This window comes from Motacilla alba, chromosome 2 (genome assembly GCF_015832195.1).
Source record: "Motacilla alba alba isolate MOTALB_02 chromosome 2, Motacilla_alba_V1.0_pri, whole genome shotgun sequence".
Lineage (NCBI taxonomy): Eukaryota > Metazoa > Chordata > Aves > Passeriformes > Motacillidae > Motacilla > Motacilla alba.
In genome coordinates this window covers 35,963,412-35,976,055 of record NC_052017.1, presented here as the reverse complement: position 1 = coordinate 35,976,055, position 12,644 = coordinate 35,963,412, and the positions used below count along the sequence as shown (strand labels likewise).

The 12,644-nt window shown below is 38.2% G+C and overlaps 1 protein-coding gene across 7 annotated transcripts in view; it reads left to right on the top strand.

Annotated features, from left to right (window-relative positions):
- The window catches only part of SATB1 (SATB homeobox 1), a 91,721-nt gene extending 81,974 nt beyond the window's left edge, over positions 1 to 9,747 (top strand). For 6 of the 7 annotated variants that reach the window (XM_038123143.1, XM_038123167.1, XM_038123153.1 and 3 more), the window contains 3 exons: positions 4,748 to 4,951; positions 5,455 to 5,550; positions 8,033 to 9,747. In XM_038123143.1, the coding sequence (XP_037979071.1) occupies positions 4,748 to 4,951; positions 5,455 to 5,550; positions 8,033 to 8,515 (783 nt within the window). In that variant the 3' untranslated portion in view covers positions 8,516 to 9,747. The remainder of the gene's footprint in view (positions 1 to 4,747; positions 4,952 to 5,454; positions 5,551 to 8,032) is intronic. The other variant, XM_038123192.1, reaches the window with a different exon arrangement.
- The last annotated feature ends 2,897 nt before the right edge of the window (positions 9,748 to 12,644 follow it).

The window sequence follows — 12,644 nt, the reverse complement described above, 5'->3', positions numbered from 1 at the left end:
TGCTCATTCAAAATGCCTACTTTAGTTTAGTCTACAATACTCAATTTTTTTTACTTAGAAGTACTATTTAATGGATTATGTACTTAGTCTTTGTTCACGGTAGATGCTGAAATGCAATTCACACTTTCTGCTAAAATGTTGGTATCAAATACCTCCCTATTAGACTGATTTCTTTTAACACCATATATTTTTATTACACTATATGCCCCAGAGAATGATACAAAATAATCTTAAATATACTATAACCAAAAAACGTGAGCATGTCTTAGCATTGATACTCTAAAATGTTTTCCCTTTCAAGCTACAGCCTTTCTAAAAAATGCTGAAGTCATTGTTATTCTGTAAGAAATACTCATCATTCGGCAAAATATTATCAATGTAACAAATTAACCAAAGAAGTTCAATTGCTTCACCTTGTAGCCTTCCCTTCTCAGACTAGGTGTGTTTGTTTCTGATTTGGAAAGCTTTGACCAGAGAACATTTTTCATTATTGTAATGCTATCCTTATTTGATGTAATTAGGGTAGGTATTTACACCTTAGGTGTAGATTTCTCTTTCCTTTCAATAATAAAGAATGGAAGAATATTTTATTAGAAACTCAATGTGAAAGAGCAGAAGATTTTATTTAAGCACAGCAGAGGTCTAACTGAAAAGAATACAATTTGGATATATGGATAAAATGCATAGATGCTTTCTTTAAAATAAGCATGCTCATGGGTATTGCAGAGCCTAAGTTTTGGCAGTTATCCTCTTTGCGCTTTTCCTGCAATAGTTTGGCAGTTCAGCTTTCACAGGTTTTTTTCCTCTAATGTCTTGTGTTTCTTTACTAAATCCCTATCAGAAAACCAGACAGAAGACTCTTATTTATTTTAAATATCTTAGGTTTAGCATCTTTTTTTTTTCACCATTTTCTTGCTTACTGTAGCAAGACCTTTGCAGATGGTACTTGGTTACTTGAAAGTGCATAACAGTATTTTCTTTGTAGCAGATGGATTTAAGACTTTTAGTTCCCAATAAATGTAGGTTTACAATACATAACTTTACAGGATTTGTGTTGTATATAACAGGTTTGAACATATTATCTCAGAATTCATCTGCATGGCATTTTCAGCTTATCCAGGGCCCATGCCAGTATTTTAAGTAATAGGGAGAGCATAGTGATTGATAGCAGCTAAAGGCGTGATTTTGAATAGAAACAAAGGTTTTAGAACAGAAGGTGTCAAATTAAACTTTGTCAGTTTGAAAAGTAGTAACATCCTGAAAGTTCTCCAAACATATTTACATGTGGCTAATGTTTATATTTTGCTTTGTACTCTCTTTATATTCAGTGTAATGTTGCCTGGCAAATTTACTCTGTTTTAAAATCAAGGTTGTTCCCAATGTCATTGCAGAGTTTTTTGGGGGGTTTGCCTTTCTGCATAAATGCATCAACTTCATTATTCTAATGCTGTTTTCTTAACAATGTACTCTATATGCTATATAAACCGGTTGTGATCTAATCTGATTTATAAATATTTCCATATTATTTTGTGGTCATTTCCACTTCCTGTAAAACTATAAAGACAAGGAAAAAAAGAAACTAGGCAGAAATTGCTCTAGACTTAAAAAAGTATGAAAGGAGAAAAACCAGCCCTGTTACATTCACTTGTAGATTCAGCTGCATTACCTGCAGCACTTCATACCTTTTTAGATCAAATGGAAACAAAATTTATCCCTATGCAAAATTTAAAATTAACTATTAGAAAAGTCTGGATGATTTTTTTCTCCTAAATTTTGTAAAAATATTTCATACTCTCTCATGTAGGTGACTTTTATAAATGAGCTTTATTTCATGTACAGAATTCTGAACCAGAAACTAAATTAAATACTTCTATTTTTAATTGTTTGTCTTGAACCAAAAGAAAGCATATTGGGATAAAGTTCTTACTCTCTTAACAAACTAAGTCCCTACAGCCTCTCTTACTGTCCATACACCATCTCATTTGAGAACACTGGTGAGAACAGCTTTCATAAATATGTACAGACATAAACCATGAAAACCAAAAAATCGTTTCTATCCTTTTAATTGTAAAAGAATTCACTTGTTTGCTTCCATGTTCTCCATCAAATGTTTCATCAGAGTGTGTCTACTTCTTTAAAAATGTGCCAAGTGGAATAGAGACATTTTGGTAAAACAGTAATCTTTTCTGTGTACCCTGTCAGAAGTATCTGTCTTCATTATCTCAAAATCCCTGAAAGGCTAGCAGAGACATGTTTCAGGTTACAATTCATCAAATAATTTTAGATAAGGCATTAGAAGTATTATTTCAGTGCAAAAATTGAGAGAAAAATGTTGGAAATACAATGTTTGCTATCAGTAGTTAATAAAAATAAGGTCTGACCTAGTAAATACAGAAACAGAAAAGACAGTAAGGGCAGAAGGTATTTCTTAGTTAACAAAAGCTGTTGTGAAATATGTTTCATCAACAGAAAATGTTATTGCCTAGGAATTATTTTTTCTATCGGATATTTTTTAATTATAAAGGGTTTCTACTGCATTTTTAAGAAAAAAAACAAACTCTGTGATTTCCGTGGTCAGCAGACAAAACATCTGCAGCTTCTAAGTGCATGGTGCAACTTCTTTTCCAGCCTGCGTGTATGCCTTGGAGAGGTGTCATGGGTGGAGAGAGGTTGTCTTGTCTTTTTTTTTTTTTACTTCCACCAAACTGTCATGATAGACAGTTTTTTCTTTCACCACTTTAGAAAGAAAACCAACAGTTTCAGTGTAAAGCAGTGCAGATTCCAGACAACCAAAGGACAATTTTTACTCTTTGGCATGGGATGGTTTGTGGCTTTGGGGTTCTTTAATTAAGAATTTTGTAACTGCTCTTCAGTTAAAAGATCTGGATTGGTTTATCTTCATCATCATCTCTCCTCCGTCCCCAAGAAGTTTTCTCTGCTTTCTGAGTGCACCACTTTTAACTTACTGCAATAAACAAATCCTGCTGTTCAGCATAATCCAGCACTCAGTACCCCATGGATGCGAGGTGAGCAGAGAGCCATTGAGCAACATGTTGTTTTTGTTAGGGGCAGGGAGAGCTCGCCCTGCTAATACATTCCAGTGAGATTCCCAAGACCCTTGCTACTGTTTTGAAAACATGCCATACAATTTCAGCTAGGACAGGCTGAGTGTTGTGTGCTCAGTGTGAAGGCATTTGGCCACATTTCCAAGTCATCTTGCTAAACCCTGGGGCAATACCCAGCATCTCCACTTAGTGCATGGTCAGGGAATGGGTTGTGCTCCATCCCTAGGGTGTAGGGGAGCCCTTCTGCTGCCCCTGCTCTCCCCCGTGTCCGCTCCCTCCCTTGCACACCTCATGAGCACCTGGCAGATTTTGGTCCCGTTTAAATTTTTGCTTTTTCAGCTCTGCTACCACCATCTCTATAACATTTGTCATTTTGATAGTTTCTTGGGGGCATTTTCTTCTGTGTCATTTGTTCAGTTTTTCACTTATATCCAAGCAAATATACTTCCAATTTTTATACACACCTCACTAAAGAGTTTCATATACAATATGAATGCATTAACATTATTTGTTTACTTTTAGTCTTCCTGTTGTGGGAATATTTTTACACTGCATTTATTAACTATTAGCTAAAGATATGAGTATCTTCAAGAAAATATATATCTATATCATATCTATGAGTCTATTGTATGTGTTAGTAAACCAGTCTGGATAAACCATTAATCCACTACTGGTACATATAAAAAGGACCTAAAAGCTTCTGTACATTTATATTATTTGTTGATTCAATAAAATGTCACATTATCTTTCCTACAGCATTAAGAAATAAAGCTGCATGGACCTATTTTTGAAAACAGATCCTTGAAGCTAAAATAAAGGAAATATGCTTGTTTTATACATGTAATATTTTGTTCCTAAATTTTAATATACTAGAAAATTTCTGCTGATGTACACTGTCCTAGCTAGAGGGTTTGCATTCCTCTTTTAGAACTACCAATGCACAGTTGAGAAAAAAAATCCTCAATTAAATTTTAAGAAGATGTAAAGAAACATTAAATTTTCGTGATGAACTCATATGTCTCTTTCGGAAGCAAATTAGCAACTGCTTCAGTTCTTGCAGGGGATTCTGCAGCCGACATCATATTACATACCCCAAAGACTCATAGGCACCTTCCTGTCCTTGATGTGGAAATGTATAAAGGGTGTATCAGAAGCTAGAGCACATCTTCCTTCCCCCCAATCCCTAATAATCTTGGACATAAAACTGAGAGCCTGATTTTTTTTGTGGGTCTATGAGGACAATCTGGAAACAGTTATGTATCACTTGAAATAAGTTCACCTGCAGAGAAGCCTCTTCTTGTAGCAGAAATTAAGAAGTTATCGGTTGACTGCATCTAGTCATAGGATTCCTGTCTTTTGAAGAGATTTTAGGGAGTTCCTCTACTGCTGTGATTTACGTTAGGCAGCCCTACAGTCAAGCAAAGAAATAGCAGCGCTGTGGTGTGAGACCAAGGGGAAGAGGCTTTCCAAAATGCCTATGGTTGGTAAGGGTCTGTGAAATGGCTGGGCAGCCTCTCAGTGCATCGGTGTTTGCTTTAAGCCCAGCCTGTGCAGTGAAAGCCCTTTTGATCAGGTGAGAGGATGAGAGAATGCAGCACCTCTAAAGTACACATTTCACCCTCATTTTGCCCCTTGCAGTGTGATGAAAAAATACTTAATGTTTTATTGGTTTTGTCTTCAAGGGGTGGCTCTGTGAGTTGTTACGTTGGAAAGAAGATCCATCACCAGAAAACAGGACCCTCTGGGAGAATCTCTCCATGATCCGAAGGTTCCTCAGTCTTCCTCAGCCTGAACGCGATGCCATTTATGAACAAGAAAGCAATGCAGTTCATCACCATGGTGACAGGCCTTCCCACATTATCCATGTGCCAGCAGAACAGATTCAGGTTAGTTTACCTTGGCCAATCCCGCAGAGCGCTAAGTAAATAAAGCTTTAAACGGAGCAAAGGAAATTAGTGTTTCTTCCCTCCTGGTCAGGCTAAATGCAGGTCTCCCGGTGCAAGATAAGAGCGCGCTGCCATCCACCACCGCAGTTCAAAGGAGGCCGTGCGACCACCCACAGTTCGTGTTCCGGTTCGCTGGTTGTTTGCAAATGCGTGTGGTGGTAGCACAGAGGCAGCTGTGTGCGGGGCAGGGCGAGCCCCGTGCTGGCTGTGCCTGGCTGGACAGGCAGCAGGGCCAAAAAAAGGCAGGGCTGTATGGCACCGGTCAAAGGTCTTCCTTCCCAGCAGACCAGAAGGATCTTGTGCTGCTGCTGTTCGAAAACCAAGCAAGAACCCTCAGCAGTGGCAGTTCATCTTGGATAGGAGTGAAGGGAAGGGGATTTCTCATCCCACTTTAACCCCAGTTGAGACTGGGGTGAGTCAATATTTGTTTGTTTTTCCTTCAGAGCCCCTCTCCCATCACCCTTGGGAAAGGAGAGCATAGAGGCGCTTTCCTACCAGGCCTGCTGACCGCTGGACCTTGGCTGGGTGCTGCTCCGCAGGTGAGCCGGCACAAGGGCACTATGTCAGGGAGAGAGAGGAGGGGATGCAAGACCCACACCATGAGGCTTGGAAGAGCTGCCCTCTGGTTCAGGGCCTCCTGCAGGAGCTACACACACCCTTTTTGCTGGCACAGGTGCTGCCAGCTGGGAGCGGAGCTGGCTGTTGTGCTAAGCTGCATAGCCCAGGTTGTCAGTGGGGACTGCTGTCTCTCTGAGCTGGGGACTCTTTAATCGCTTCTCACAAAAGGCCTGAGGTCAGCCTTGTAACTGATCCTTCTTAAAGGGCAGATATTACCCCATGCTTTTCCAGCCTCAGCTGAGACCCTGTGTATCACTTGTATTACCTATACAGAAAAATATTTACAAAGCTAGGAAGGATAGAGTTATCTCGCAGCCAGAAACAACACGAGTGTATATTAAAGATAAAGCAAACTGAATAAGACAATCCCTTAGGATATCAAGTACTAAAATAATTGTGAAAGCCTGGAAACTTGCTGTTTGATTTAGCAAAAAGAGAGAGAAAGATCTATATTAAGTAATAAAACAGCACTTGTTTGAAAATGTACATTGTTTTTAATAAAATCGCTTCTTAAGGGGATAAAAGGAGAAGCTTATGCACAGTATAAACATTCAACCACTATGCCACTTACTTAGATTTTCTTGCCTTGTTGATAAAAGTTGTGTGTTTGATCTCATAAATATTATTCACATAAGCAGTTGTATTGTAACCTTTTAGTATGACTTGTAAGAGTAAGGATTGGGAGATTGGGCCTGAGTTTTGTCTCTGCTGTTCTACATGGTAATTGTTGTAGATGCATAAATATGTAGCTCAGACACAAGTTTTCAAACTGTATATACAAAGCCTCCAGTCTTATAAGGATTTAATGTACTGGGAGTAGTCTTGAATCTCTTCAGGACAGGAGCCTTGAATGGGACTGCTCACAGACCATAAAACATGGAAAGACCTGAACAGGGATGAGGAAGGAGCCCAAATTCCACTGCATTTGTGTCAGATCTTAAAATATGAAGATTACTTAAAGAAGTGGCTTCTAAACCAGTTGTGGATGTCTGTGTGAAGTCTCCACAACCACAAGAGCCCCTATGAAGTGGACAGAATTATAATCCCTCAAGTATTTATACCATTTGTGCAGCATTTTGTGCTTCTTAGGGTCTCAAAGAACTGCTACTAGAAGCCTGGAAACCACTACCAAAACACAAAAATCGTTGAAGGGAGACTCTCAAAGGGAAATAAAATGCAGTGATAGCAACTGCTTGTTTTGCTGTGGTTGTTTTTTAATAATAACTGGTGGTTTGCACCATATGACAAGAAATTTGCTGATCCAAAATATCTTACTAACCAGTGCTTCCTGTGCTGTGCAGCAAAGAATTGTCAACACAAACAGTAGCTGATAAATTTACTTTTGATTTTAAACATGATCTTATAGTGTACTGTACTCTGGTGGTAGATGAGAAAAACATTTCTATCCCTAAGGCTCAGTGCCTCACCTTTTAAGAATGTTTCTGAATCCATGCTTGCAAAACTTCATTTTAAGCTCTTGTTAATTATTTACATCATGATTTGCTTTATCTTATTCTTCTGATGTGCATATTGGCTCATTTTTATTGCCTGAGTTTTTGGAATGCAGCATGTTCCCTTCTAATAATAATAGTGCAACTTATTTAGAGCTTTGCATCTTAGTGTTTTATAAATATTAACTAAATAATCCCCAGCACAAACACAAAGGCAGGTAAATAGGTCTGTTCCCTGTTTATTTGTTGGGATACAGGCAGTGCAGGCCTGTTCAGAGACTGCAGGCAGGAGAGGTCAGGGGAAACACAGATTTCCTACCTCCAGATCCCTTTGTCTTTGCTGAGGCTGGGTTTGACAGTGCCATGTTAGGCACTTCCAGCCAGCATATTCTGTTGTAATGTTTGCAAGTTCGACGAGACTTCAGTGCATGCTGAGGTCAGATCAGCAGTGAGATAATTCTGTACTTAAAGAGATAAAATGCTCTCCTTCTCCCTGACTCCCCAGCCCGTTCGTCTAGCTATTGCTAGAGAGTTGCAGCCCTTGTTTTTGGGCAGCAGCTGCCGTTGCTGGCAGAGCTCCGGCACGTTTGCCCTCATCTGGCACTTTTCTCACTTTGTCCTTGCTACAGTTCTGGCTAAGCTGGTCAAGTTAATCTTATACTATGTCATTTAGCATTTTGTCTTGTCTGCACTTGACTCATGGAGCGTGTTCATTAAAATTTGTCAGCTAAACTGCACCGATGTTGTATCATTGGTGCTTTTGGTCTAGCAAAGCTGCGGTGTTCTTTTTGTTCTTTGTTTTTTACCCTTCTTTTTTTTTCTTTAAACTTACTAAGCCTTTGTTTGTAGCTCTGCAATTTCTTCCCCCTGCTCCCTCCTCAGGATTTTCTCAGTAACAAAATATGAGCAAGAATACATGTACAAAAAAATGCTGTTCTTTGTCTTGCAGCAGCAGCAGCAGCAGCAACAGCAACAACAACAGCAGCAACAGCAACAACAACCAGGTCCCAGACTACCCCCAAGGCAACCGACAGTAGCATCACCAGCTGAATCTGAGGATGAAAATCGTCAGAAACCCCGACCGCGAACAAAGATTTCTGTTGAGGCCCTAGGGATCCTACAGAGTTTCATACAAGATGTAGGCCTGTATCCAGATGAAGAAGCAATCCAGACTCTCTCTGCTCAGCTTGACCTGCCCAAGTACACCATTATCAAGTTCTTTCAGAACCAGCGATATTATCTCAAGCACCATGGGAAGCTGAAGGACAATTCTGGTTTGGAAGTGGATGTTGCAGAATACAAGGAAGAAGAGCTGCTCAAGGATTTGGAAGACAGCATCCAAGACAAAAATGCAAACACGCTTTTTTCAGTTAAACTAGAAGAAGAGTTATCAGTAGAAGGGAACACAGAGATTAATGCTGAATTGAAAGACTGATTTAAAAGTATTATTTTCTTTCAACAGTGCCGCTGGTATTTACTAATGAAATGAAAATTCCATCTTGCATTGTGTCAAAAACCCTTATTATTCATTGTTTGGCCAATGAATCTTCCAAAACTTGCACAAAAGTTGAAAAAAAGGATAATGCAGACTGCACTAGATGTTTTACTCTATTTTACAAACTGCTTCGCAGCAACAGATGAAGCGTTGAGGATTGTTTGATATTAATTTGTGTTCACTGGATACACTGTGAGTGTACCCAATAAGCATGATACCAGTGATTTTGATTCTGGAGCCTTCAGACAAGCATTACAACTTTTGTGATTTACTGTTTTTTCGTTTCTGTTTTGTTCTTGTTTTTTAATTATTACTGTAGCACTCCACACTTGATCTTTGAAAAATCACATTTATTTAAAAAAATAAAATAAAAAGAGTTTGTTACTCTTGTTCTATTGTATGTTACAAAAGAACTATAGACTGTGGAATGCAGTTTAAAGATAACATATGCCAACAAATGCCTTGTATTATATGGCACTGCCGTAATTCAGATTTGTTTTCTTTTGGAAATAAAGGTCACTGTATTTTTTTTTCCATTCTCATTGTTACATGGTTTTAGAGAAAATGAAAAAGAAAATGTGAAACACGATTTAGTCCTCATTATTTATTTGTAGATCCTGCAGCATCATGTTGTAATTAATTTTTTTGGAAGTTTCCGTTAAATGTAATATTGCTTCTCTTGTTACCATACTGATTTTTTTTCTATTTATAAATGTATTTTGATGGGCAGTAAAACAAAGTGTCTTAAAAGTTTTAAATAGAGAAAATGTGCTTTACACAGTTGCCTATAAAAAGTGCTCTATGTTATCCAAGCAATTCATACTATAAGCTTCACTCTTATTGTTGTATGCAATTTTTACTATCATGCAAATAAGCTTAGGTAAATAAAACTAATAGATCACCTTAGAAACTTATGCAATTAATGTGAAAATAATTGATGTTTGCAATGTGTCTTCCTTTGGTTTACAATCAATTTTAAAGCTACAGCTGTATAAATTTTCTGTATAAAGGTGTATTTCTTTTTTATGAGTTTATTGCTATGAAAACACCAGTTATTTTGTTACAGCTGGCTGTTTTTATAAGTGTATCACAATTTTCTTTATGCAGAAATGTTCTGACTAGGAGTGGTTATTGACTGTAACTACACAATTAAAATTGTTTGTATGGTATGATATGGCAGGGTTTGTCTGCGTATGTGTATATCTGGGAGGAATAACTTGTTCTTAGCGCACATCATACCTTCTTGCCACCACTTTGTTCTCCTTTAAAATCACAGGCAGATTTTTTTAATGACCTTCTTAAAATTTGAATTTAGATAACATACTTCAAAAAGAAACACAGTTTGGTTATGAAAATCATAACCTGTCTTTTCTTGGTTTAAAAACTTGCCTGCCCAACAGAGATAGCAGGATATTATTGAGTCAGAAGGCTATCAGGCATAAACATATTTACAGTTCCTGGCAGTAATGCACTTATAATGGATACAGCTGGTTTTATTTTACACTAGAATTATGCTAACACTGTTCCTTGCACTAATGTATAAACATTAAAAAAAAACATTAATAGTCATAAAATAAATGGGAAAGATGGGCTTTGCCTGTAGCAGTCTCCTTCTAAGCAAGATTATTTTTAATGATCACTAATAAGGTTCTTGATAAAGCCATAACAATTGGTGACCTCTGAATTTATGCAAGGCTCGTGTCTAGGCTAAGGAGCAGTCTGCAGCTACAAGTTATGGAGTACACACTGATGTTCTCCTAGGAGAGAAGTAACTCACATGCGGTGTGACCCGGGATCAGTTCTTCCTGAAATGACTAAAAGTTTACACAACTCAACATGAATTTATTTCAAAGGCAAAAATTACTCTTAGCAAAAGTCTTGGTTTAGTTCTATCAAGTTCATAAGGAAGTTTAAAACTGCTGCAGGCTGTCCTTTGTCTCAATGTCCTTTGTTGGGTCCATTGAGCAGCTCTCAGCTGCAGCACCTCTTGGCTTCTTCCACGACTGTGTTGGGGCTACACCATGCTTTGGGCTTGGGATCCAGTCCAGTTGAAAGAAAAAGCCTTAGTACTGTTCTGGAAGGGAAATAAGCCTTAGGAGGGACACATCTATGTAATTTGGCATTGCATTCCAATAAAAAGGCAGTAAAACTATGTTCTCACTTAAGGGACTTGTAGTAGCTATAAAACTATCGATAGCCCAAAGCTATGCTGGTCACTAAAAGGCAAAAATAAGCCTAGTCTAGGGAAGTGACTGGGATCGTGATTGGATTTCTTCCCTTATTTCAATGGCATTGTTGCTCTGTACAGCCATGCAGATGGAGCTAGGACTGACCCCCGTACACAGCTGAGGGACAGGGTACATAACCCAGGCAATGCAAGCTGATCTGCTGGGCAGGACGATACTGCTGGCACCCTTGGGTACACTCTATAACTAACAATGTGTGCAGATACAAGGCGGAAGGAGAAATGAAGGAAAGACTTGAATGTACCTCTCTCCATGCTAAATGCTAGTACACACAGCACTCCAAATACCAGAAAGAGGGCGACCCTATAAAAGCAGAGGAAGAAATGTTTAGTCTTTGCTATTTCGCAAGCAATTTCCTTTTCTTTTATCATTTTAAGTTTTATGGGTACTGAAGTAGAGGCCATGTGTTCTTGCAGATGGTTATTATAGCTGTTTCTTTTCCATTATCTTCGTTGTTCTTTCTCCTACTGTAGCTGAGGTTATCTTCCAAATAGTTCAGCCTCTGTAGTCACACATTACCTGCACAGGAGTTCGAATCATTGCCTTTTTGTGTCCCAGTGGGTGGGCTGCAAGTACAGTCTTTTAACTTGGCCTGTGTGACCAAGAGCATTTTTGTTAAATCTTTGGCAGTGTTTTCAAAGGTGATATGGGTATTAAGGATTCCAGCTTTCTGTGAATGCAAGAGATTTGTACTGTTAGGAATTCAGCTACAGCAAGCATATGCCACCTTGACTCATGGACCAGTTAGACTACCTAGAAAATTACCTTATGTCCTTCTCTGTTCCTTAAGTTCCTTTTTCTTACCATCTGGTGGAAACAGACAAAAAAAAAACCAAAAAAACCCACAACAAAAAACAAAAAAAAAACCAAACAAACAAACAAAAACAAAAAAACAACCAAACAAAAAACCCCAAATGAGCAAACACACCTTTCCACTTCAGCAAAGATTAAGAAATCAGACGAGAATTCTGTAATGAAGCACAAAAATTGAGACATAAAACCACTCTTAGTTGGGAAGTTGTTAGTAAAACTCCCTGAGTAGGACTTCTCTAAATGTATGAAATGAGTGTTATATACTCATATATACATATATATAAATATAAATACAATATGTAGTATTATATACTACATGTATGGTTAGGGAAGAGCAGGGAAGGAATATTACTAGAAATAGACTTTAAGCTGCAAAGAAAGCCAAATGCCTAAAAAAGAGGGAAGTGAGTGCTGGGAGGGGATGACAGGACTTAGTTTTTACTATAAAAATGAAGTTAAGTATTTACCATGTTTTATGTGATGGTATTTACCATAAAAAATGGAGTATTTTTACTCTCTGATGATTCCTATTATTCTATATTTAACTGACAAGATTTATGTGTATATGCTAGAATCCCCAGTGTGTGTTTTTCCATCCTGAAAGAAACCCAGATAGGCCCCAGATTCCAAGAGGTCCGTGGCCTGGGGACAGTCTCAAGCCCCAGTCACATCTGCAAGGTGCTTATAAAGACTCTCTACCCTACAATGCAGGGGTTTAGATTTGTGTTTTGTATAACTACTTAAATTGGTAAGATGACCCAGCAAAAACCGCCAGTGGACAAAGGTAAATTATTGCACTCACTTTTTTCTTTTAGTTGGGAAGGTGCAGCAAATGGAGAAAGCAAAAGGTTCCTCCAAACTGGTGGTTTTGTTGCAAAGATTTACAAAGTTAGTGCTTTGATTGTGTGCTGGGAAAGCACCAAATATTACTAAGTTCATTTGCCAAAGCAAATGCTCCATATGTTAAGAGCAGTATAAATGAGATATTATAGAAGCTCTACTAGAACATC